Source organism: Microcaecilia unicolor, chromosome 2 (genome assembly GCF_901765095.1).
Source record: "Microcaecilia unicolor chromosome 2, aMicUni1.1, whole genome shotgun sequence".
In the NCBI taxonomy this organism is placed as follows: Eukaryota; Metazoa; Chordata; class Amphibia; order Gymnophiona; family Siphonopidae; genus Microcaecilia; species Microcaecilia unicolor.
Genome location: NC_044032.1, coordinates 571047442 through 571075024, shown reverse-complemented (window position 1 = coordinate 571075024; position 27583 = coordinate 571047442). Strand labels below are relative to the sequence as shown.

The following is a 27583-nucleotide window of genomic DNA, read 5'->3' as shown; positions in this document are numbered from 1 at the left end:
ACCAATCCCTTCGACACCCCCTCCCACCACCAACCCTCCGTCACCGTCGGGCACATTTGCTGGTGGGGGTCCCCAACCCCCGCCAGCGACGGAGGGTTGTTGGCGGCAGAGGGGGGGGGGGGTTGAAAGGGTTGGCGCCGGGGGGGGGGGCTAAAATGTGCCCCCCTCACCTCGGCTCTGGACCCCCCTCCCGCTGGTCAGAACTGTGCTGTTTTATAGCTTGAACTACTTGGAGGCAGTTGGGGAAGCTTTGCGGTGCACCTCACCTATATTAAGTGACATCAGCAGTACCCGACGCTATTCAGGGGTAAAACATGCCAGTTTCTACATGTGCAACTGCTACTTTGAACTTTTGCTGCTCAGCTCTACCATCTTTGCTGTCTGAACTGTGCGGTTTTCTAGCTTGACCTGATTGGAGGTGTTTGTGGAAGCTCCATGGTACAGCATTAAGCCCAGTCTACGCTAAGTGACATCAGCAGTACTCGACACTATTCAGGGGTAAAAGCGCATGAGTTCCTGGGGCACACCGCCTCAGGTGCACACCTAAGGGCATGTAATGACCCTTTGTGGGCTACTTTGTGGGTATTAAAGGTTTGATAAAACTATTAGATAATTGTATTGAGTAATTGTGGATAAAATGCTCTGTTCCAAGGTTTTTACAGTTTTTTTTTTTTTTTTTTTTAAATAATTGTGTGTGTGTGTGTGTGTGTGTGTGTGGGGGGGTTGGGTCTTCATCTTTTAAGGATTACTGTGACCAACTGGGGTATTCCTGTGGAAATTCTGAGTAGGGGCAATCCTCAGGTGTTTTAAGGAATCCGCTAAATAAATCTTTTAGATTTTGAATGATATGATGCCATCTTATCAATGCGATTGGACCACTCTGCATCATGTTTATTTATTTATTTTATCTATTTATTTAGATTTTGCTCACATTTTTTTTCAGTAGTAGCTCAAGGTGAGTTGCATTCAGGTACTCTGGATATTTCTCTGTCCCAGGAGGGCTCACAATCTAAGTTCTTTCATATAAGACCCGTAATCTGATACTTTTATGATTTCCATCAGTAAAACAGCTTAAACTTTGGAAAGTGTTTAATTCTTCTCCTTATTATCAAGCTGCTCTGATATGGAATTCACTGCCACTGTTAATTTGAGTTATTTCTAATTACTTGATTTTTTTTTTTTTTTGAGAGAACTTAAAAACTTGGCTATTTTGTAAAAAAATTTTTTGTCTAAACTGACTGTATTAGTTCTGAAAAATGTAACTTCCTGTAGATTTTGGTTGTTCAGCTTCTTGTATATTGTAATCCTCATAGAACTGTATAGCTGTTTGCAGAACAGACGCCATTTATAATGTAACATAACATACTGTATTAAAAACAAACATCTGACATCTTACAGTCAATATTTTAAACACAAAAATACATACTCTAGCACAGTGGCGTAGCCACAGGTGGGCCTGGGTCCACCCACTTAGGGCTCAGGCCCACCCAACAGTAATATACGTTTAGCGGTAGCTGGTGGGGATCCCAATCTCTGCCAGCTGAAGACTTCCCCCTGATGGTAACGAAAATGCTGTTCTCCATGATACTGGCACCTAAACATGCTCAGTTTTCAGCGCATGTCTGCTGCAGACTGCGAAGGTGGAGAGAAGCATTTTTCCACCAGCTGAGATATTTTTTTGGTGTGGTGGAGAACACTTGGTGCCCGCCCACTTCTTGCCTAGGCCCACTCAAAATCTGCTCTCTGGCTACGCCCCTGCTCTAGCATACTTAAGTACATCCATCCAGAAGCAATTATGCTGCCTCCTTGGTTCAGGGCTTTTTTCACTTTTCACTCATTCAGGTCTAAAAAAGGGATGCACATTTCATAAGATTATACCACAGCACCTAATGAACTACGTGGTTCTGCACAGGATATGGGCACATGTGTTACAAATCAAGCTGTCTAGTAAAAAATAATTTTCTATAAAATTGAGGTACATGTTTTGCTCTCTCTCAGAACCAGACTTTACCTGTATCTGAATTTAGCTTGAATTTTTCTGCTCCATTACCAAGTGTGTATGTGATCTGTGCATTGGAATGGATGTCGGCATCCGTAGCCAAGACCTGTAAGACCACTTTGCCAGGAAGGGCATCTTCTGGAACAGTATCAGTATACAAAGCCTACAACATTTTAAAGAAATATTGAAATTTAAAACACAATGCAGACTGCAAACAAGAGAAATGATAAAACACAAGTATAGAGTTGCGTAGAACAAACATAATATACCATGTCAAATGGAACAGACATAGCCAGTCTAAGCTTAACTGCATGCTAAAAGATTTATCAATTCTTCAAGACAAGCAGCAAAGCAAGGCCAAATAGCTGGCTGATGTCATCTGACACTGCTTGCAAAGAAACGTTTTCTCAGTTTTGATCAGGGGTTCTCAATCCAGCCCTCGGGAAACACCAAGCTAGTCTGGTTTTCAAGATATCTACAATGAGTATGCATGAGATAAATTTGCTTGCACTGCCTCCATTGTATGTAAATCTCTCATATGCACATTCACTGTGGGTATCCTGAAAACCTGACTGGCTGAGTCCTGAGAACGTGTTTGTTTTGGAGTTTTTTTAAAAACGTTTGTGGCATGCGCAGAGCAGCCAGCATAACGCTTGGCTGCTCTGCGCATGCTTTACGGGCAGATTATTGACGGGGATTACACCAGTTTAATGATTCTTTAATGCATTCTACTTTACAATACCGCACCGAACATGTGCGACTTGTTTTTTTAGTGCATTCTTCGTTTTTTCAAATTCGGTAAGGACTTTTACGTTTTAGATTCTTTTACGTTTGGTTGATGCATCTTGCCCTAAGGGTGTGTGTGTGGAGTGGAGGGGGGATGGTATATGGGGTTTTGCGATTAGAATGGATTAGTATATGTAGCAACGATAATTGGATACTTGTGCTTAAAGACTGCTGCTGGAGCTCCCTGAGGCTTATTTTATATTTTAATTGAACTGTTGTCAGATATTAGAGCAAGCATCAAGGCATTACCCGAAGCTGAAAATTTGGTGTCAGACTGATGAATACTGCTTCATACTCTCATGCTGGCAGGATGGAGCCAAGTAATCTATGTTAATAGGAAGAATAGCCCTGTTAATCAAGCCAAAAGTCTCTCTTTTGTCAATAAGAATCACACCCACACAATCCTGCTGTAAGAAACCAATTAGAATTTTTGTGAATCAAGGAAGCTGAAACAAGAGTGAATGAGACGTATTTTTGACCCTGCAGTTCACAAGAAATGTAGAGCAACTATTCTCTTTAGGAAAGGTTCTGACTTCCAGATCCTCTCTCAAAGTTGGATAATTCTGGTCACTGGGTACAAATTACAATATTTACCAGTAACTGCAAATTCGCAATTGTTCCTCTACAGACTCAAACAGTGATGAACTAAACTTGCCTCAAGTTGACATCAGGAGTGATGTCTCTCCTAATTCCAGGTGGAAATTTCAATCAATACTTAGATCCAGTTTTAGATAGGAGTTCTCTCTCTAGAAATACTTGGGTCAATATTCAAAAGCACTTGTCCAGATAACTGCACTTGCTATCCAGTCCTGGGCTTCTGGTGGAACTGCTAGGCAAGATGCTGTAAAAAAACTGAGCTCCCAGCTGTCGGCTCTCGAACAACCCCCCACAGGGCCAGTTTAGATCCATTACACATCACTTGGTGTTAACACCACACAATCACTATATAGGGAAATCACTAATATGACTATTCTTCAATCACAATACTTAACAACAATAATATAGAATAGATTACTACTACTAATTAAACCTTTTATTACAAAATTAACTACATACACAAAATATATACATAAAAAAATCTTTTCCAGCACTTTTGTCTTGAATCTTAACACAGCAGAACCAAGTCTAACCTCAGTCTCATTTGTTAATTTTCTCAGTCTACTTAAATTCTTCCTTTTACCATGTAACTGTCTATAAAAGTCTATTACCCCACTTGTAGAATGAGTAATGATTTGAAAAGTGATGGATTAGTCCCAAAAGTTCTGTATTGTACAGTCTACGAACCTCATCCACAGAAAACCATGGGTATGTAAAGGTCCTTTACTTATTACTCCTTGCAGTTGTAGTCCAAACGTTTCTTATAATATCCATCCATAGCCTTGGAACAAAAAATCCAAATATATCCCAAAGTTGGTCTCGTTATTCAAATCAACTTTTTTTTGCTTCCACTGATCTTTGTTTACTTCACAGCTCTACACATGACTGTGCTTCGCCCCAAAGGAGTCTTCAGGAGCTGTTCATAAGCCACCTCAAACTTATGGCATCAATTTGTATTCCACAGCACACTTCTAGTGCTATTATTAGGATGGGAACGAGTTTGGATTTGACTGCGTTAAATCATCTCCTGATGACTTGTTTTCCAGTGGTTAAATTTCTCTGCTTTCAAGATACTGAACATATAGTTAAATAAGCTCACAAAGATCAAACCTGCACATTTGACAATCTGGAAGTGAGAGTTTTTCCAAATTTAAGTTTGGAGACAGTATGTTAAACGTAGGGAGTTGTGGACATTCAAAAAAGAGCAACAAGAGAAGGGATTTCAAGAGGGTCTTTGGTATCCGGCTAAGTTAGTATTAACAGTGAATGGGAAAAGAAGATTTCTGTCCACTCCTAAGGAAATTAAAGCTTTTTTTGAAATTGCATTTGACAGGCTCTCTCAATGCAGACGCTGCTTCGACTGACTTTATATGTCCTAGAAGCTTCAAACCGGGGTGTGTAATTTGTACCAACCGAATAAAGATGGGCCACCCCCACAGCAGTAAAAGGTGGTAGTACTGCAGCAAAAGGGTCTGGAGCCTAGTGCTGCCCTAGTGGATGTAGGCTGTTTTGGTTCTATTGATCAGATACAGCCATCAGTAGAGGCAGATGACTCTGGGAATGAAATCTTCCAACAGAGGAACCATCTGGCTTCTCCAAGAGAAGTGGGCTCTTCAAGTATACTTCCTGTTACCTAGTAATGTTTTTTAAGTCCTCATACTCTTGAACTTTCCATTATAACTCTGGGCAAACAGAATCACAGGGGAGGTGGTTCTTGTGTATGATCACCATCAAGAGTTGTCCAGAGGCTTTGGATCTCAGATCTTTCTCTTAGATTAAAGGCCTCAAGAAGTTTATTACCTCTGCTTCATTACAATATGAGCTTACTGAGAACTGGTGTTAGGTACTAAGTCAGACAGGTAAGTCTACATAGATCTATTACCTTTATCTGATGTTGTGTTTTCGTTATATCAGGGGATGAGGGGACAAATGGGCCTCGGGAATGGGGGAGGGAGTAACTCAATATGTCACATAATTTACTGGGTTTCAGAGGGAAGCGGGGGATGGAGGACTTATTTGGATAAGACGGTTTGGGAGGGTATGTTATTGGGTGCAGGAGGGAGAAGACACATCAGAACTGTTATGTGGGATGTTTCAGGTGAAGGTATAGCATGTTAAGATCACATGGTTTCAATTTCAGAAGATCACACTTTTGCAGGTTGATATGTATGAGGAGGAAATAGTTCAAATGTGTGTTCTGAGAATACTGTCTAGGTTCTTTAGGTAAACTGTTGTAAAATACCTGGACACCAGATCAAAGTATAGTACCACAGAAAGGAAGTATATCAAATCCCATCTCATCCTTCTACAAACCCTAAGAGTTCTCTGTCCTTTAACAACTTTGAATAATCTTGTGTCATCCACAGATTTGATCACCTCACTCCAATCTCCAGATCATTTATGAATATATCACAGATCAGTTAAGGCACTCCACTACTGTCCATTTTCCACGTGGATAACTGACCATTTCTTTAGCCAGTGTGCAGTCCACAAAGAAGCATTGCTTCCTGTCCCATAGATTCTTATAATTTAAAATCAATAGCTGCTGAATGTCTGGCAGACTGCAAGTACAATGTAAATCCACGAAAAAGCCAGGTCAGCCTGCCAGATTGAGTTTCTTGTAAGTTATACCTTTTGTAGAAGATGTGCTACCGTTTGAGAAGGTCTGATTTTCAAACAGGCTTGCAGTGTTGGATCATTTCAGGTCTGGGCTATTGCAAAGCTGTTTACAATAGGTCTGTTTACCATCAGGGTCAATGCAAAGATATTAGGCACCTTAGGCAAACATTAATCCCTCCCCAATTAATTTCCATACCTCTGGTCCTCCCAATGCCAATCATCATGATCAGAACAATTGAGGTAAATGGGCTATTTGAAAACCACCTACCTCTCTTACTAGTAAAAGTAGCCCCCGTTGTTTCACTGAGTTTGAGTTATCAGAATCTACCTTTTTGCTTTGCCTGTTGGCAGCAGCTGCTGCTTGACTTTCCCCCACCCCTCCAAGAAGCTGCTGCCCTAGGTGGCTACCTAGTCTTCAGTGATGGTAGGGCCAGCCCTGCCTACCATATGCCTTGATAAGAACATTACAGTTGGTACAGAATACAACAATAGGATCAGTTACTGGTTGCCATTTTGACCACATCAGCCCACATTTCTTTTCTAATTTCAGGTCAGGTGAAATTTAAAATTCTTTTTTTGACGTTTAAGTCATCTGTGTTTGGCTCTGATACATCTACAAAGGTTAGTCGGTCCCTAACCACTAGGAGGAGGGCTACTCCCTGGAGGAGTAGCCTAGTGGTTAGTGCAGTGGACTTTGATCCTGGGGAACTGAGTTCGATTCCCACTGCAGCTCCTTGTGACTCTGGGCAAGTCACTTAACCCTTTAGTGTCCAATGTTCCCATCAATCTGTTCCCATATGGCTTATTACGGGAACATTGGACACTAAAGGGATACTAACCCTCCATTGCCCCGGTACAAAATAAGTACCTGAATATATGTAAACTGCTTTGAATGTAGTTGCAAAAACCTCAGAAAGGCGGTCTATCAAGTCCCATTTCCCTTTCCCCTGTGTTTCATGGGTGAGTTTTGTGCTCAAAGCGTAAGCGGTTGAAGAAGGTTCATTCCTGTAGGTGAGATCAGTCATCACTCAGTCACAGGTATTTTCTGTTTTGGGACCAGTCTTGTGGAATAGTTTAGAATTGCATAGTAAGGAAGGTCTGGGGGGCCTTTTGTAAGAAAGTAAGAGTGCTTACTGAGGTTTTTGGTGCTTCAAATAAAAAGGGGTTGCCTGTGGTGCACTAGTTTTTTTATGTGATGAGGTTGATGGAATTAGTAGGAGGTTACGAGTACTAGGGTTTGTTAAGCCTGTGGTAAAAGTTTTGGATTTATTTGTATCCTGCCACCGGAAAGTTTTTTCTTAAATTGGAAGGTAATACATTTCCATAAATAGATAAACCACTTTGCCGCTTTAGGGGTACATAGTTTTCCTAAGCTGGTGTTCTCAGTCTCCACAAGCTGTCTATTCAGCCTCAGAGAGGAGGAAAGACTGCTTGGAACATCAAACATACAAACTACAAAGCCACTAGAAAAAGAAACAAGCAGAAAAAAAAAAGAAAAGGAATAATGCCAGATAATTGCAGCCTAGAAACAGAGAGCGTTGCATATTGTGTCCATATTTTTTTAGGGCCCTGATTAGAACACAAAACTCAAATCACAATCTCTCACTCCCTAAAAATCACACAGAAGTAAGCTCTTGTTATATTTCTGCAAAGTAGTAGTAGGATATATAGAATTTAGACAGCACTGAAAAACCTACCTTTTCACAGACAGGGCTATTATCATTTGCATCGATAACTTTAACTTCCACAATAGCTTTTGCAGCAAAGTTCCCATCAGTAGCTGTGATATTTAGAAGGTAATTGTCCTTTCCTTCTCTATCCAAAGGTTTTCTAACATAGACTTTCCACTCATTGTCTATGTTTTCAATCCCAAATTGTCCCACTGGATCACCTCCTAAACAATCAGTGAAAAGTGATGCGACAGTTATACAATGCAGCTTTTGTTGTTGTTGTCAGTGAAAAGGAGAAATATATATTTATGATTAAAAAAATTAACTTGCTTAAAAATTCTCTTTTTAGTCCTACATAGCAATGGTTCCCAGCCTTTTTCTCAGGACCTGCCTGTCCAGTCTGATTGCCCATATATCCACTAGATATATTTGTATGCATACTGCCATGCAAATTCACGACAACAAACATTCTGATGACTGGGCTGAGGATCACTGCTATATATTCAGTGCCATTTAAAATAGGTTGTGTATGGGTGAATATGGATGTGGAAGTGAAAACAGGCAGAAAACATGACATATTTTACAACAGCAGATCCTACCTACAACTGACAAATCCCTGCCCCTGGGAAAAAATGTTTAGGCGAGGTAGGAAACGAATAGGAAAAGGAGCTAACAACGTACAGAGGGAAGAGCAATTTTAGTAACCTACACATTTAAAATACAGAGAAAGCATGCCTTGGGAGTAAATGTACATACAAAATACATGTGTATCTGTTAATCCCCTCAGTTTCAGATACTCCAAACTACAGGCTACCCCCCCCCAACCCCATCAGCATGCTCCCCACCTTAACCAGACCGATGACATATTCCCCCCAAACCAGTGCGAGCCATTCCCTCCACCCCCCCACCCTTCACCAGAGCAGCTGCCCTGATTCCTCTCCCCACCAACAAATGGGACTTACCTGAAGGGTAACCTGGGGTCTAGTGCATGGAGACGAGAGCAGTCCGGCTCCACACCCTCTCCTTTCAGCTCTGGCAAAGCAATGGCATGCATCAGTTCTAGTGGCAATCCTGCGAGACTACCGCTAGGGGTCAATCTTCCATGTAAGGGCAAACATGCAAGAAATAAACTCTATAGTGCTCTAGTGGGGCTACCACTATAGATCACATGTGCCATTTGCTGTGCTAGAGCCAGACAGAGAGGGAGTGGAAAGGGACCGTTTCTGTCTTCATGCACTAGACTCCCAGGCTCCCTTTAGGTAAGCCCTGAAAGTGAGTCCGGGGGGGGCGGAGGAGTCCTGAGCTGCCCCGGGAGGAGGGAAATCAGTACAGCTGCTCTGCTATGAGGGGAGGGGAGGGAAAGAAGAGCTCTGGGAAGAAATGCTGGTGCGGGGTGGGCAGAAGTAGGGCACTGGAAAATTGGGGGGTGGTTCTGAGGGACCTGTGCTATTCACGGGTGGCCTGGTTAATGGGAGCATTCTTATCAGAGGGAGGCCTTTAGAGGGAGGACTACTGATGGGGTTGGGAACTAGACTGACAAAAATGTGAGGACAATGTGCTGGTTTGGGCAGAAGGTATGTGTAGCATAACCTCTTGCCAATATTATCACCTTGCCCTTACTTGTTTGTGGGCCACAGCAGATGTACATTCTGACGTCGATGTGTAGAGGCTGAAACATTTGTTTCCCTTCTGAAATGGGAAATAAACATGTATTTTCTGGGCATGCCCATGACATGCCCCCTTGCCATCTGTATGCATTTGCGTTGGAGCCATACATACCCTGGCTGTAAATGGGAATTTAGAACTTTATGCAGGATAAAAATTTTAAGTGTTGGTTTAAAACTAATATTCAACCTGGCTTCCCACTTGCGTACTACATTTAACAATCACAATACTAAACAAGTGCTTATATAGAGAGTCTACTAATATTTATTTGGAAAGGGAGGAGGAAAAGACCACACACACTAAACTATTGCTGTCTATAGCTTGCTGTACAATCAATGCCTTACAATCCGTTGTGCTCCTTCGTCATGGGTCGAAAAAGCCTGTTCCTAAATGTTCCACTATTCTTATATTAATTAAACAATTCTTTAAACAATTCTTAGCACCAATTTTATAATCTTTTTATTGTAAGAAATCTTGGCCGATAACTAGTGACAACTGGCATGTGGTCCTTTGGTCCCAGCTTGACAAAGCGCTACTGTTTCACAATAGCTTTCTCAAGAGGGGACGAGATCTTTCTTTCAATGTTTGTTCTAAAACTTTTAAACAATGTTTTTGTGGCAACGAAGTATATAGTGATACTATGCTCATGGTAACTAACAAAAATGGAAAATCTTTCTCTGGAATCTCTAAGGATGTTCAAAAAATGAGCCATGTCTTTTATATAAGATTTGCTACTTTTTACTAAAGGTTGCAAAAATCTATCTACCTAGAACCATTAACTAAATTTATAGACTGGTTTTTGCAACCTTTAGTTAAAAATAGCAAATCTGTCATTTTTTGAACATCCTTGAAGAGATTCCAGAGAAAGATTTTCCACGGACGTATCTCTATATACTTCCATTGTCACAAAAAGACTGTTTAAAAATTTTAGAGAAAGTATTGGAAGAAACACCTCATCCCTATTTGATATCAACATATTTTTTGGTGTCTTTAGCGATAATAGATTTGATTTACAAAAATGTTCTCTCTTCAATAAACTTTAAAAAAAAATAAAATAAAATAAAAGTGTAGCCATGGGAGCTACATTTGCTCCATCAGTAGCATGCTTTTATATGTCGCAGTATGGAAAGTGTGGTTCATCAGTGTCCATGGTCTATCAATATATATAAATGGATACACTATATAGACTATGTTTTTTTGTCTATGGAAATGATCAACTGATTGAGTTTTGAGACTGTTTAAATTCAAGAGACATTAACATTAAATTAACCACACGTTTGTCGACAATGCAAGTAAATGTTTTAGACGTGAACGTTATGAATGTTATACAGAAGGGAAAAGAATTTTACACAACAGTTTACACCAAACCTAGAGATAGAAATTCTTTGCTAATTTATACAAGCAGCCATCCCTTGTCATTAAAGAAAAGTATGCCATTTTCACAATATCTTCGGTACCAAGACAATAGATTTCAAGACACAAGCTAAAATGTTGACATCAAAATTAGACAACAGAGGATATCCAACAAAAGTTTTGAAACAGTCTTATAAAAGGGCAAAATATAATCAGAGAGCTATTGCTGCAATATAAGCATTCACAGAGTCATGAAACCAACAATCCTAAAAAAACAACAAGGCAAACGATCTGCAAAATCCAATATGGAAAAAGAAGCCAGCAGATCAATATAACATCAGAAAGATTTTATTGAAGATACCGTATGTAACCAACAATCCTAAATGCATATTACATTTTTTGGGAGGGACTCCAACTGCGGCTCAAATCATTCGCAAGCACTAGAGAATCATACAAGCGCACCCGGTCTTTCAGGATCAAGCCTTTCTTTTTCACAAATTGAAATTTAAAAGAATGTTTACAAAAGCCGATGGATTTAACCCTTTAGTGTCCAATGTTCCCGTAATAAGCTATATGGGAACTGACTGATGGGAATATTGGACACTAATTAATGGGTGAAATCATTCCTAAGACTATGTATGGACATTTCCGTTGCAGTAAGACAGGGAATATCACAGAGAAAATAACGGAATTTGTCAATCCAGGAGATCTGAGAAACTATACCTTAAAAATTCATACAGACTGTAACAGCTCTTATGTAGTATGTATATAATTCGTTGTCCCTGTGACAAGATTATACATAAGAAAAGCAGAACGTCAATTCAGAATACGGATGAACACAGATCATGTTTGAATCATTCAAAGTTAGAAGCTCCTATGGTAGCTCATTGTGTGGATATTCCATGTCAATTTGAAGATCTCAGATGTTGGGTTATCGATCAAGCTCAGGAATCGATGAGGAGGAAATATGGGGAAACATTATTACAGAAAGAACAGTGTTGGATTTATGGACTCCAATCTTTAATCCCTAAGGATTATTCCCTGATTGGCGCGAAGATTTTCGGTGTCTCTTAAATCAGCACGCGCCATCTTTGTTGCTTTCAATGGCTGAATTATCACAGTGAAGACTGCTGGCGAAAAAAAATGTACTGTAACATAGTAGATGACGGCAGAGAAAGACCTGTACGGTCCATCCACTCTGCCCAACAACATAAACTCATCTGTGCTGCTTTATATGTATACCTGACTTTGATTTGTATCTGCCATTTTCAGGGCACAGACCATAGAAGTCTGCCCAGCACTAGCCCCGCCTCCCAACCACTAGCCCCGCCTACCACCACCGGCTCTGCCACCCAATCCCCGCTAAGCTTCCCAATAAATGATTATTATATTTAAATGGTTTTATGTATTTTGCAAGAAATCTATAGAGTGTGTTACATACCACAGTTAAATTGTTTGAGAGCAGAGTTTCTTATTTTTATTGTAGGACTTTGTGGCGGAGGTACAAGTAAAGCTCTTGAGAAAGCTACCGTGAAACAGCAGTGCCCTGTCAAGCAGGATCAAAGGACCCACAAGCCAGTTAAGTCACTAGTTATCGGCCAAGATTTCTTACAATGAAAAGATTATAAAATTGGTGCTAAGAATTGTTTAAAGAATTGCTTAATTAATATAAGAATAGTGGAACATTAAAAATAAGAAAAAGAGGATGAGGTTTTGTTTTTTTTTACACCCATGCCAAAGGAGCTCAACGGATTATAAGGCAGTGATTGTACTGCAAGCTACAGACAGCAATAGTCGAGTGTCTGAAGTCTTTTCCTCCTTCCTCTCCAAAAAATATTAGTAGACTCTCTATATAAGCACTTGTTTAATATTTTAAGTGTTGGTTTACGCACGTCTCAAACACAAATAGCTTTTGTATTGTTAGTGTGGCTGGAAGAAAAAAGAAAAAAAAACCCACAACGAACTGTGCAAAGATTTCCAAGTTATATATGTGCACAAACTTGCACAGATCATTGACCTCTAGACACATTCATAAAACAAAAGTAGCATACAAAAGAAAAAATCTGAGATATACACCTTTAGTTTTGTGATCATTTAAAAAAAGTCTTCACTGCGTTATTACAAATGTGTATCAGTTTGTTATACTTAACACATTCAATGACACAAATACATTTTTTATCTTTACAGCCATAAAAACATACAGATGGACCCAAATGTGCTGAAAAGCTATTCACCATGTTTACATAGAAAAGCCTATTTCTAAAATATTTTCACAAGCCTTTCTAATAACTAGTTTACGTGGAGGGGCATAATCGAACGCGAACGCCCATCTCCATGGGCACCTATCTCCGAGAATGGGTACGAGAAGGGGTGGGACAAACCGTATTTTTGAAAAAAAAAAAATGGGCGTCCATCTTTTTCCCGATAATACGGTTTGTGCCAGGCAAATGCATCAGATTTGTGCGAATTTGAGCTGGGCGGTATCATTTTTCAGCGATAATGGAAACCGAAGGCGTCCAGCTCAAAAAACGAACAAATCCAAGGCATTGGGTCGTGGAAGGGGCCAGGATTCGAAGTGCACTGGTCCCTCTCACATGCCAGGACACCAACCGGGCACCCTAGGGGGCACTTGTAACAATAATAAAAAAAAAAAAAGTAAAATACCTCTGAAGTCCATAGCTCTCTTCCCTTGGGTGCTGAGCCCCCCAAAACCTACTCCCCACAACTCTACACCATTACCATAGCACTTATGGCTGAAGGGGGACACCTAGATGTGGGTACAGTGGGTTTTGGGGGCGGTTTGGAGGGCTCCCATTTATCACCACAAGTGTAACAGGTGGGGGGGGGGATGGGCCTGGGTCCACCTGGCTGAAGTCCACTGCACCCACTAACAACTGTTCCAGGGACCTGCATACTGCTGTGATGGCATTTGAGGCTGGCATACAGGCTGGAAAAAAAAGTTTTGGTTTTTTTTTTGGTGGGAGGGGGTTAGTGACCACTGGGGGAGTCAGGGGTGGTCATCCCCGATTCCCTCCGGTGGTCATCTGGTCATTTAGGGCACTTTTTTGGGACTTGTTCGTGAAAAAAAAAGGGTCCAAAAAAGTGACCCAAATTCGCGCTAAAAACGCCTTTCTTTTTTCGATTATCGGCCGAGGACGCCCATCTCTCCTCGGCCGATAAACACACCCCCAGTCCCGCCTTCACCACGCTTCTGACACGCCCCCGTCAACTTTGGCCATTTCCACGACAGATTGCAGTTGAAGACGACAAAAATCGGCTTTCGATTATACCAATTTGGGCGCCCATCTCTCGATTTGGGTCAAAATATGGGCGTCTTTCTCTTTAAAAAATAAGGCGGATAGAGGGCAATTTTCGGACTTTTGCGCTAAACGCCCCAAATCAGACTTAGATGTCTATCTTTCTTGAAAATACCATTTCAAACAAGATTTTGTGATTTGTGTGCATATCTTTTTAGGCCATTTGCGAAAAAAGAAAATGCACATTAAAAATGCACAAAATCAAGCCAATGGGATGTAGGAAGGGCCAGCATTTTTATCAGACTATTCCCCCCAGACATCCCAGAAGAGCAATGGGGCACCCTAGGGGGCATTGCTGTGGACTTCATATAAATGCTCCCAAGTACACATCTCACTGTGTCTGCTGAGCCCTCCAAAACCCACTACCCCCAATTGTACATCACTACAATAGCCCTTATGGGTGAAGGGGGCCCCTATATATGGGTACAGTGGGTTTTTAGTGAGTGTTGCGCATAGGTCAGTTTCTACAGGTGTTACTGGTAAGGGGTTGTATGGGCCTGGGTTCACCTCTCTACACTGCACTGCGTCCACCACAAGACTACTCCAGGGCCCTGCATGCTGCTCTAATGGTCCTGGATATAACATCTGAGGCTGTCATAGAGGCTGGTGAGTACTATTTTTATTCACTTTTTTGGGAGTGTGAGGGGGCCAGTGACCACCGGGGGAGTAAGCAGTGTCATCCCTGAATCTCTCCAGTGGTTACCTGGTCATTTAGAGAACCTTTTTGTGTCTTATTCGTTAGAAAAACAGGTCTAAACATTTTGGTTTTGTTCTATTATGGCTGTAAAACGTCCAAATGTTAGGCATGCCCTGATCCTGCCTTCAAAATGCCCCCAACATGCCCTCTTGTGATTTGGACCCACTGTAGACAAATTGCATAAACAAACATCTGCAAAATAGGTTTTGAAAATACTGACTTGGAATTTTTGAGAAGAAATTCATCCAAATGCTGTTTTATGACACTTTTTGGACAATTTTCTCTTTCAAAAATAAGTCCCATAACCTCCATTTTTGTAACTTAAAGTAAAATGTGATTCTAGAATATATACAATCTTTCCTAAATGACAAATCTGTCTAAAAAAAATATTTAAAAAATGTTGCTGCTAACATCTGTGATAAAAATATTACAAGCTAGGTGAAAACAGGCACTCTAATACTCTTCTCAACTTCTAGTGTATTTAGTAATACTTTTCTTAATTACTTTATTCAATTAAATAATGTAGCCCATACTGGAAATGAAATGAAGTGAAGTCTGTGGGTCAAACAGAAATGTTTTGTATAACACCCAACAAACAATTTATTCCTGGGGGAATTCTGTATGGAAAAAAAAAACGCTGAAAATGCTGTACACAATATTTGAAAATTCTGCACACTTTATCTGTAATTTTCTTGTGCAGTTTTCCCCATTATAACTGCTGTCTTTTCCTTCCAGATATAAAATACCCCACCACCACCACTACAGCAGTTTCCCTCTTCAGGTTCCACCTCCCCCATTTTTCTCTTACCGTGTATCTCTTTCCCATGTTCAGTCCACGGTTTTCTCTACCCTTCTTCAGGGTGAACACCTCCCATTTTTCTCCCCTTACTCCACTCACTTTTTGTCTTGCCTTCTAGAGTTATCTCTCCCCATCCCTCAGCCTTCACTGCCCTCCATATGCTCTCCCCTAAGTCCTGTCAAGACCCCTGTTCTCTCCAACCCAAGGTATCGACCCCCTCACTCAGGAAAAACCTCCACCTTACTTTTCTCTGCCCCAATTCCCAGGGTGCACACACACACTATCTAGCTTTTCCCAGCCCCCCATCACATACACATTCTCCACATTTCCACAGTCCCCCACACATCACACACAAGTTACCCACCTTTCCCCAGATCCCCCCTCATGACATCCACATTACACATATTTCCCCAGCCCCCCCCCCCCCCCATGACACACACACACATTATGCACCTTTTCCCAGACCCCCTCCTCCTATCACACACAGAGGGGCATAATCGAACGGGGCGCCCAAGTTTTCCTGAGGACGTGCTCGCAGGATGTCCCGGTGAAGGGGCGAGGAAACCCGCATTATCGAAACAAGATGGGCGACCATCTTTTGTTTTGATAATACAGTCGGGGACGCACAAATCTCAACATTTAGGTCGACCTTAGAGAGGGTCGTCCTCAGTTTTCGGCGATAATGGAACCCGAGGACGCCCATCTCAGAAATGACCAAATTCAAGCAATTTGGTCATAGGCGGAGCCAGCATTCATAGTGCACTGGTCCCCCTCACATGCCAGGACACCAACCAGGCACCCTAGGGGGCACTGCAGTGGACTTCAGAAACTGCTCCCAGGTGCACAGCTCCCTTACCTTGGGTGCTGAGTCCCCCAAAACCCACTCCCCACAACTGTACAACACTACCAAAGCCCTAAGGGGTGAAGGGGGGCACCTACATGTCAGGGGCGTATCTGACATTCAGCGGTAGGGGGGCAGGGGCTAGAGTGAGGGGACACATTATAGCCCCCCCTCGGCCGCTGCCCCCCCCTACCGCTGTCAACCCTCCCCCCTACCGCCGTTAACCCTCCCTCCCCCGCCTACCACCGTCACCTACCCCCGAGGTCCGCTTCCCTCCTGCCGGCTTTTTAAAATATTGCTTCAGCTGGTGGGGGACCCCAACCCCCCGCCAGCCCAGCCGCGATCTTCTTTAACTTCTTCATCCTCGTCGTGCTGAAAGCTGCATGCATCCTTAGTTCCAGATGGACGGAGTCTGACGTCGCAGTACGTTGACGTTACAACGTGCTGCGACGTCAGACTCCATCCAACTGGAACTAAGGATGCATGCAGCTTTCACAGCACGACGAGGATGAAGAAGTTAAAGAAGACCGCGGCTGGGCTGCGGGGGGTTGGGGTCCCTCGCCAGCTGAAGCAATATTTTAAAAAGCTGGCAGAAGGAAGCGGACCTCGGGGGGTAGGTGATGGCGGTAGGGGGGTCCGGGGCGAAATCTGCGGGGGCCCAGGCCCCTGTGGCCCCACGCAGATACGCCCCTGCTACATGTGGGCACATTGGGTTTCTGGTAGGTTTTGAAGGGCTCACATTTACCACCAAAAAAGTATAACAGGTGGGGGGGGGGGGGGGGGGGGGAATGGGCCTGGGTCCGCCTGCCTGAAGTGCACTGCACCCGGGACCTGCATACTGCTGTCAGGGAGCTGGGTATGACATTTGAGGCTGGCAAAGAGGCTGGTAAAAAATATTTTTTAAGTTGTTTTTTTAGGGTGGGAGGGGGTTAGTGACCACTGGGGGAGTAAGGGAAGGTCATCCCCGATTTTGTCTGGTGGTCATCTGGTCAGTTCGAGCACCTTTTTGAGGCTTGGTCGTAAGAAAAAATGGACCAAATAAAGTCGGCCAAGTGCTCGTCAGGTACGCCCTTCTTTTTTCCATTATCGGCCGAGGATGTCCATGTGTTAAGCCCGCCCCAGTCCCGTCTTCGCTATGCTTCCGACACGCCCCCGTGAACTTTGGTCGTCCTCGCGACGGATAGCAGTTGAGGGCGCCCAAAACCGGCTTTCTATTATGCCGATTTGGGCGACCCTGGAAGAAGGACGCCCATCTCCCGATTTATGTTGAAAGATGGGCGCCCTTCTCTTTCAAAAATGAGCCCAAAAGTCTCCACCTTTCCCCAGCCCACCATGTCCATCACACACACTCTCCACCTTTCCCCAGTCCCTTCTCATGACACACACCCTACACACTCTCCACATTTCCCCAGCCCCCCTCATGGCACACACGTTACCCACCTTTCCCCAGCTCCCCCCACACATTACCCACCTTTCCCCATCCCCTCCACTCATGACAAACACACACATTAGCCACTTTTCCACAGCTCGCCCAACTCATGACACACATACACCTACCATTACCCACTTTTCCCCAGCCTCCTCCATCAATGACACACACACTTTATTGCACCTTTCCCCAGCCCTCCCACCCATGACACACACAATTTTGCCTTTCCCAAGCCTCCCCCACCCATGACACACATACACATTATGCACCTTTCCCTAGCCCCCCTCCTATGACACACACACATTATGCACCTTTCCCTAGCCCCCCTCCCATGACAAACACACATTATGCACCTTTCCCCAGCCCTCCACTCATGACACCCCCCACACACATTATCTAACTTTCCATAGTGCCCCTACCCATGATACTCACACCCCATCCATCTTCCTACAGCTAGAGGCCAAACAAATGTAGGTTTTGGTTTTGAATTTGGTGCCAAAACTGACCCAAAATGCATGTTTGGCCTTGTTTCATCTGAAAATGCATGTGAATTTTCAGCTGGAACCAAACTGTGCTGTGCAGCTCCCACTCCCTTTTCAACCAAAAAGTTCCCCCCTCGGACCTACCCTCCAGTGGAAGCCCCCTCCCAAACCCACTCCCCAGTGGCAGCCCCCTTGCTGGTGGCTCGTGGGGGCAGGAGCGATCCCCACTCGCATCTGCCTACAGCTGTTCCTGCCTCAAAACAGCTTCCGGGACTTCTAGCAGCATACCGGAACTGGCACAGGCAGGAATGACTGAAGATCACTGTGAAAATGCCGCTGGTAGTCCCAGAAACCATTTTGAGGCAGAAACAGGCATTGACGAGCGAGTGGGGATCACTTCTGCCCCCACTAGCCACTGAGGGATGGATTCAGGAAGGGAGATGCCACTGGTGGGTGGGTCTGGAAGGTTGCTTTTCAGTGGATGGAGGGGACTAGGGCCAGTTTCAATTTCAGGTTTGGTTTCTACCAAAATCAAGCAGCCAATTTTGGTCGCAGATTCGATTTTAGTAGAAAACAGAAGATCCTGGTTTCAGTTGGGCTCTATCTCCAGCCCCCTCCCCTGACTATCCCATCCACTTTGTTCCAGCACTCCCCCCCTCCACCTTGCTGCAGGCCTCATCCTCCCATGGCATACACCAACCCATCAACCTTGCTGCAGCCCTCTCCCCAGTCCCCCCCCAATACACACCACTCCAGCCTGAAGAAGAGCTGCCCCGCCACATATTGGACTGGTTCCTGCTCCTCTGCTGTCCTGGGCCCAGCTGTTCCTTTAATCCATGCAGGCTTGCATACAGCCACATGGCTTAAAGGAACTGCCAGGAACCAAGGCAGCAGAGGAGGAGAGGAAGCAGCCCGATGTGCGGCTAGGAAGTTTCTCCTCTTACCGCATTGAAGTAGCATATGTGGAAGGAGGAAGGGAGACAGCCAGAAGCATCTCTACGCTGCACTGCATTGCCGCAGCAGACAACCAAATTCTACACAGTCTGCGAAGGAGGGGAATTCTATGCAAATTCTGAATTGCGCAGTAGTGCAGAATTCCCCAGGAGTAAATAATTACAAACAAGAAATGACTTGACTACTTGGACTGTTATCAGGCAAGATCGACAATAAGATAAAACTGTATGGGACTACACATTAGATGTTAACATTTTGCACTAGTGATATCTTCACATATGATGCCAGCACAACTTAAATAAATGCAGCATTGTATTTACCTGTAATATAGTAGGCAACTTGTCTGTTAACTTCCTCAGTATCGGCATCAGTTGTACTTAAAATAGCGACTACACCCCCAGGTGGATCATCTTCACTCACTGTGCCCTTGTAAATCTCTGCAGTGAAACGTGGGGGGCTATCATTCACATCTGTAACAGTAACTTCTACTACAGTAGAAGAAGACAGCTGAGTTTTCTCTCCTCGGTCAGAGGCAACCACTGTGATGTTATATTTGTTCTGTTTTTCATGGTCAAGTTCTTTGAGGGTGGTAAGCCAGCCAGTTTCCAAGTTTATGGTGAACAGCTCTAAAATTTCCATGGGTTCTTGCGATTGCTCTAAGCTATAAGAAACTTGTCCATTGGTTCCAGAATCCAGATCATTTGCCTTGACCCTGATGACTTTTGTTCCTCCTGGAAGATTTTCCATAATAAACGCTCGATATGGACTGGATTCAAAGACTGGACTGTTGTCATTCACATCTCTTACTTGAATACTGACATCTACTGAAGAAAAAAACTCTTGTTCTCCAGGCATATTTTGTGCCAACACTGAAAACTGGTACCATTTAGTTGTCTCATGATTGAGACTCTTTTCAAGTTTCAGTCTTCCGTTTTGCTTGTCAATAACAAAGAATTCATTTTTATTACTTTCAAGTGTGTTTCCTTTTATTAGAGAATATACTAAGGGGTGATCACTCTCTGCTTTTATAACATCTATCTCGGTTCCAATGGGGAGATCTTCAGAAACAGTGAAAGTATAGAAAGGCTCTGAAAACTTTGGAAGAAGCACGTTTGGTGAGAGTATTTGAATGAAGACAGAGACAACAGATTCCCTTTGTGGTGAGCTACCATCTACTGCTTTAACAAAGAAACTAAAATATTCATCTTCTAAGCCAACAAGGCTTTCTTTTGTAGTAATTACACCAGAAAACTGATCAATTTTAAAATTTTCTTCAACATGCTCAGAATCAGCTTCAATGGTATAAGTAATATCTGCATTTGTGCCTTCATCAGCATCGGAGGCCAGTACTTTAATGATTGAAGTACCTTTGGAAGCATCAGAACCAATGCTTACTTTATACTCTGTTGCACGAAACTGCGGGGTATTATCATTATCATCTGTCAGTATTACATTCAAGCTGCAGAAAGCCACTCTGCCACCAGCATCTTTAGCCATTAAACTTAAAGAAATAACCTTATCCATTGGATTCTCACGGTCAAGTTTTTCTGAGGTAAATATTTGTCCCTTCTCTGAAATATAAAATCTGTCTTTGGCAAAATCATTCACAATGTAGTAAGTGACGGATCCATAAGGGCCAGAGTCTGCATCTGTTGCTTTAACTATAGTCACTAGCGTATCCACTGGAGAGTTTTCGGAGAGTTCCACTTCATACTCGTTTTTGCTGAAAACAGGGCTATGCAGGTTAGCTCCAATTACAGTTACCTGAACTTGGGCTGAACTTCTAAAGACACCATCAGATACAGACACATTAAGAACGTAAAACTGTTTCAAGACTTGTTTGCGTAGGTTTGACACAGTGATAATACCAGTCTTGCTATTAATTGCAAAATTCATATGATCATTGCCAGCTAATATGGCATATTCTAGTTTGTCTGCATCTGATTTGTCTGCATCAGAGGCCTTTATGCAGGTTATGAAATGTCCACGAGGGGACAATTCGCTAATACTAGTTTCATAAAGTAGTTGGCTAAATAGTGGAGGGTTATCGTTGAGATCAGTTACATCAACAGTGACCGTAATGTCGCTACTCAGTGGTGGCATGCCAGTATCCATGGCCCTTACAAGCAATTTGTACTGCTGAACCTGTTCATAATCCAGTGCTCTTGATGTTAAAATAAGCCCACTGCTGCTATCAATGTAGAAATACCCTGCACTCTGGCTATTATTTTCCACTAAATGATAGGAAATAACTTTATTTGTTCCAGAATCTGCATCTGTGGCAGTGACTTGTACAACAGATGTTCCAATTACAGACGCCTCAGACAGGGTTACAGCATAGGATTCCTCTGTAAATATAGGAGGGTTGTCGTTAACATCTACAACTACTATGTCAACAAACACATCAGCATGAGCCCCAGTAACAGAGTCCATTGCTTGCACGCTAAGCTTGTAAGCTGGATGGGATTCGAAATCAAGAGGAGCAACAACATTTATAACCCCAGTGTTAAAGTTGATTGCAAACTGATTAAATGGATCACCATCTTTAATAACGTAAACAACCCGAAGTCCTTCTGGGCTGTTAGCTTGCACATGAACAACAGGACTATGCAGCTGGATATTTTCAGCTATCTCCATGCTGTAGAAAGGCTTTTCAAAAACTGGCATGGCTTTATTCATCACAGTAATTGGTACTACAGCTTCTGCATAATGTGCAGGATCTCCTCCATCTTTTGCTATCACTGTGATGAGAAATTCCTTATTTAATGTATCCAAGTCAAACTCTTTCTTCAGCAAGATTTCACCAGCAGGGCCAATTTGAAAATGTTCATGATGCTCTTTCAGGTAATAGTGCACTTCGCCATTCTGATCAATGTCTTTGTCTACAGCAGTAACATATCGAATAATATGACCTACTTCAGCATCCACTTGAACAGCAGCATAATATGGAAGGTTCACAAAAACAGGAATATTATCATTTATATCTTCTACGGTGACCCTCACTACCACATGCGCAACCCTTGAGGGTTTGTGCTCGTCAGTTACTTCTACTAATATTTCCAGGTATTCCTGCTGCTCCCGATCAAAAGGTATGCCTGTAGTAGATAGCACTCCAGAAGTGTGGCTTATTTTAAATCTATTATCTGGATTTAAAATATGATAAAACAAAGGTTCATTTATAGGAGTCCCCACAGCAGTAATAATAGCTATTGTTTTAGCTTCAGTAGAATTCTCTTGAACAAATGCAGCGTAGGAACTCTGAGTGAACTTTATCTGACTCTCTTTGCTTTCCTTCACATTGATTTTGACAGATGCAGTGCTTGCAAATCTTCCATCAGATGCTCTGATTGCCAGTTCATACCTACTTCTTAACTGAGTTGTATTTTGGACAGTTATAGTTCCAGTCTTGGGATGTATAGAAAATTTTTCTCCAATATTGCCTTCACTTATAGAATAAATTAGCTCTGAGAACGCTCTTGAATCATCATCCGTGGCATTAACAGTGATAACTTTTACTCCTTTATATGTTGGAATCAAGAGAGAGGCCTCATACAACTCCTTTGAAAATACTGGAGGGCAATCATTGATATCAATTACGTAGACAGTAACGTTAGCTGCATGTTCTGCAAATAAACGTGGAGTACCCATGTCATGTACTTGGACTGTAAAGTAGAAAATATTTGTCTGTTCATAGTCCAAACTTACTACTGTACGAATGGCACCAGTGCTGGAATCAATAGCAAAATACTTGTGGACAGAGGGTTCAACAATTTGATAAACAAGCCGAGCATTTGATTCCTCATCAGCATCTGTAGCTCGAATTACTAATGGAATGTTCTGGTTGGAGAGAATCACACTGTTAACTGGAGCAGATTCACTGATAAGACCTGTGTATTCAGACTGCAAGAATACTGGAGAATTATCATTCTCATCTTGAAGGTGCACTATGACTGTTGTGTTTGTGGACAAGCCAGCCATGTTGGTTCCTTGAACTGTAAGTGTAAAGGAAGGCACACTCTCAAAATCAAGCAGCTTCTGTGTGATCAAAACTCCAGAATTTGGATTGATATCAAAGGCATCTCCAATATTCCCATCTTTTATTTCATACACCACGGATGACTGACTATATGCTGTAACCAACCCAACAAAACTACCCAAATGGGCATTCTCATTGATCTCAACAGAATACTCCTTCAGTATAAACTTTGGTGAAGCATTATCAGAGATTGTGACAAAGATGTGAACTGAAGTGACTTCACTCATTGCAGGAGTACCCTTATCTGAAGCTTTCACAATTAATTCATATTTTCCATGATTGCTACAATCTAGTTCTTTTGCAGTCTTTATAGTACCCAGGATAGGATCGATGGTAAAAGAATTTCCAAAATTTCCTGAAAAAAAGAAAAAAAATAATAATTTTATCTCAAATTGAAAGACAGTGACAGTGCAAAGTGTATACAAGTTATATATGTAGGTGTGTGGGGGTTTGTTTTGGGGGAAGCAGGCAACAAACAGGTAATTAAATATTCTGCCATTTAATTCAACCATACATAACGACATTACATACTGAATTATTTTAGGTTTGACAAATGAATCCCAACAAAATAGCAGATGTTCTATGATGAAAACCTTTTGGGAAGATTAAGAACCCCCTTTTTCAGGGTATGTACTGTAGACGAAATTGAAGCTTATTATAGCAATTTCAACCTTATTATTCAATGAAGGGACCTCAGTAGTCCCGAAAGATTACATTTTAAAGCACTTTCTAGCTTAAAGAAAGTATGGTCTCTATCAATCATTCAGGTTAACAAAAACAGTGGATCAAGAAATGGCAGAGAAGAATGGGAGATTATGAGGCTCATTTTCAAAGCACTTAGACTTACAAAGTACATAGTAACCTATGGAACTTTGTAAGTCTAAGTGCTATGAAAATACACCTCTATATAAAAATAACAATGTTATTGGAACATAAGAAAAAGAGTTGCCCTACTGGGTCAGACCAAGTTTCCCTCTAGCCCAGTAAACAACAGTGGCCAGCTCAGGTAACCAGTAGCTGGCAAAGTCCTAAAGAGTAGAAAGATCCCATGCTACTTAACCTCGGAGATAAGCAGAGGCTTTCCCTAGGTTTACCATAACAACAGATTATGAACTTTTCCTCCAGGAATTTGTCCAAACCTTTTTAAAACTCAGCTATATTAAGGGGGGGGGGGTCTTTTACTAAGCCACGGTAGCGTTTTTAGTGCGCACTGATTAGCACGTGCTCTACGCTAGAGATGCCCATATATTCCTATGGGTGTCTCTAGTACCCAGTATGTGCTAATCATTAGCACGTGCTTAAAACAATACCGTGGCTTAGTAGAAGACTCTAACTGATTTTACCACTTGCTCCAACGATGAGTTCTGCAACTTAACTACATGGTGAGTGAAAAAATATTTTCTCCTATTTGTTTTAAAGGTGTTACCATGTAACTTGACAGCGCATCACCTAGTCTTCGTACTTTTTGAAAGACTAAACAATTGATTCGCATTTCCCTATTCCATTCAGGATTTTATAGACTTCTATCACATCTTCCCCACAAGCTGTTTCTTCTTCAGATCTAATCTCTTTAGCTTTTCCTCATATAAAAGTAGCTCCATCCCTTTATTCATATCGGTTGCCCTTCTTTGTACCTTTTCTATTTCTGCAATATCTTTGAAATGCAGCGACCAGAATGGTACATAGTTAATAGTACACTCCCCTCCCCCCACTCCCCCCCCCCCCCCGCCGGGGCCACAAGTGAGTGCTTTCAGTGCTTACATGTTGTTTATAAGAAGTTTTAGCACACAGAGATTTCCCACAACCACTCAACGATTACACACTGCTTTGTACAGAAATTTGTAGCTTTACATTTTTTAGTGTTGTGTTTCAAAAACAAACATAATAAAGTCTAGTTCTGTTCTCAGATACCTGCTTAATGACTGTTTTAGTTCTAGACTAATCATGCTAAAATAATTACTGTGTTTAAAGGATAAAAGGTTTCTATTAGCTTACTTCAAGTGCAGCTCATGCAAATATCCTTTAAATCATTACTTTTTCATTAAAGATTCCTGAGTGAATTAGCCCAAATGTTTTCCCCCCAAATTGCCAAGGATTAAAAATGCAGAGGTTAAGGCCTGTGCATAATACGGCCTGCTGCAATTTGACACATATTAGCAGAGTAGCAGTGGGTATTAATATAACCCAGGAAGAGAAAGGAATGAGTTGATACACACAACATTGCACACTACACACAAAATCACACTCAGTTTAAGAGTGTTTTTTTTTTCTCTGAACAAAAAGACACAGAACGAAAAAAAAAAAAATAGTTTAAAACCTCCAAATTATGCACACAGACAGTTGATATTGTCTGTTGTATATAGCTCTGAACACAGTTTCATTCTTATACAGCCATATTACTAATTCAATCAACTATTGCAAGCATGTAAGGAATGTAGAGGACATAAGGCTGAGGAGATTAACAGATGTGCCTTAACCTTCAAGCAGTCGCCAACCATATGAAAACAAAGCTCAGGGAAAAAAAAAAAATCTTGGTATTTACTCCCACAAAAACACTGTACATGAACGCAAATTCTTTTCCTGAACTGTTCTGGAAATCATAAGCCGTGTTTAATCTTTGATCTTGATGAGTCAAAAGCAAAGGTTTATAGCCATGTGCTAACGGAAGAAGCAGGCATGCCACAACACAGCCAAAACAATGAAAACCTTTTGACATCATTTTTCTTAATGTCCTACATTTCAACAACTCTCAATAGCTACCATTAATAAGAGTAAATGATTATAACTTTTGACAGATTTAATCTTCCTGGTTTGGCCAGGGGGCAGAAGATTTTCATGTCTCAAGTAAGGTCAGGTGCAGAATATTAACCCCATCCCCCCTCTTTTCCCCCACTATATTGTACAAGGTTTACGTCACAGTCAAAGTGCCAAGTGACCATTTTCAGTTTCTAACTCAGAACCCACATTTATGCTATGTAAAAGAGGCCATCTTGAAATGCTTTTGCTAGCTAATGGTCTCTTCTTGAAACCATCGCAGGGAGCTGGGAATGAAAGAGGAGTTTTTCTCTTAACACTAGTAGAGCAAGCTAAACTTTAATTACCATGATGAAAGTTAAATGAAAAACCAGCTGTGAAAACAGGAAAAGAAGACACGATCTCACAGGGCACAGCCCTCAATGTACAACATGCTGATAAATGAACTATGTACTGTGAGTAGTTTAATGTGCTTTAGGAAACAATTATAGCAGTATTTGTTTCAGCAAGCCCTTACACATCAACGTAATAAAACTAATTTGAATGGAAAGTTAAATAAAGGGACATGGTAGATAAGTCATACCTTCAGTTTGGCAGCCACTGTGCTGCTTTGGAGAAGGGAAGTCACCTAAAAGGAGAGTACCACCCCGCTGAAGCAGGAAGTGATCCTGAAGCAGGGATGCAATATCCTCTTGTGTGGGGATATATCTCCAGGGGTCTGTCTAGGAGTGAAGGGTTAAGACAGGCGTTTTAGTTGGTGATTTGATCAATAGGCATGTAGATAGCTGGGTGGCTGGTGGAAGTGAGGATTGCTTGGTCACGTCTGCCTATAACGAAGGTGGCGGATCTTGCCTGTCACCTAGATAAGGTTTTAGTCAGTTCTGGGGAGGAGCCGGATGTCTTGATAAATATGGGTACCATCAACAGAGGAAAATGTAAGAGGGAGGTTCTGGAGAGAATCATCCTGGTGAACCAGGAAGTAATCCTGTAGCCAGGACCTGCCCCCAGGGGATGCAATATCATCTCAAAACCAAAGATGTGCCTCCAGCACCTTCTGCCCAGGAGGAAAAGGTTAGGTCAACTGTTATAGTTGGTGATTTGATCATTAGGCATGTAGATAGTTGGGTTGCTGGTGGACATGAGGATCGCTTGGTTACTTATGTGCCTGGTGTGAGGGTGGTACACCTCGCATGTCATCTAGATAAGATTTTAGACAGTGCTGGGGAGCAGCCAGCTGTCTTGGTACATGTGGGTACCATCAACAGAGGAAAATGTGGGAGGGGGGTTCTAAAAGCCAAATTTAGGCTCTTAGGTAGAAAGCTGAACTCCACATCCTCCAGGATAGGTTTTTCAGAAACATTTTCTGTTCAATGTGTAGGATCCAAGAGGTAGGCAGAGCTCCGAAATCTCAATGTGTGGTTGAGAAGATGGTGCAGGGATGAGGGATCTAGATTTGTAGGAACTGGGCAATATTCTGGGGAAAGGGGAGCCTATTCTGAAAGGATGGGTTCCGTCTTAACTGGGGTGGAGCTGGGCTGCTGGTGTTAACATTTAGAAAGGAGCTACAGCAGCTTTTAAATGAGAA

General features: G+C 42.2%; 1 protein-coding gene across 3 annotated transcripts in view; it reads right to left on the bottom strand.

The window, feature by feature from the left end:
• The window catches only part of FAT1 (FAT atypical cadherin 1), a 332072-nt gene that overhangs the window by 60815 nt on the left and 243674 nt on the right, over positions 1–27583 (bottom strand). For all 3 annotated transcript variants that reach the window (XM_030191474.1, XM_030191476.1, XM_030191475.1), the window contains exons 10-12: positions 19529–23599; positions 7699–7895; positions 2012–2162 (exon numbers count right to left, since the gene is read on the bottom strand). In XM_030191474.1, coding sequence (XP_030047334.1) covers positions 2012–2162; positions 7699–7895; positions 19529–23599 — 4419 coding nt within the window. The remainder of the gene's footprint in view (positions 1–2011; positions 2163–7698; positions 7896–19528; positions 23600–27583) is intronic.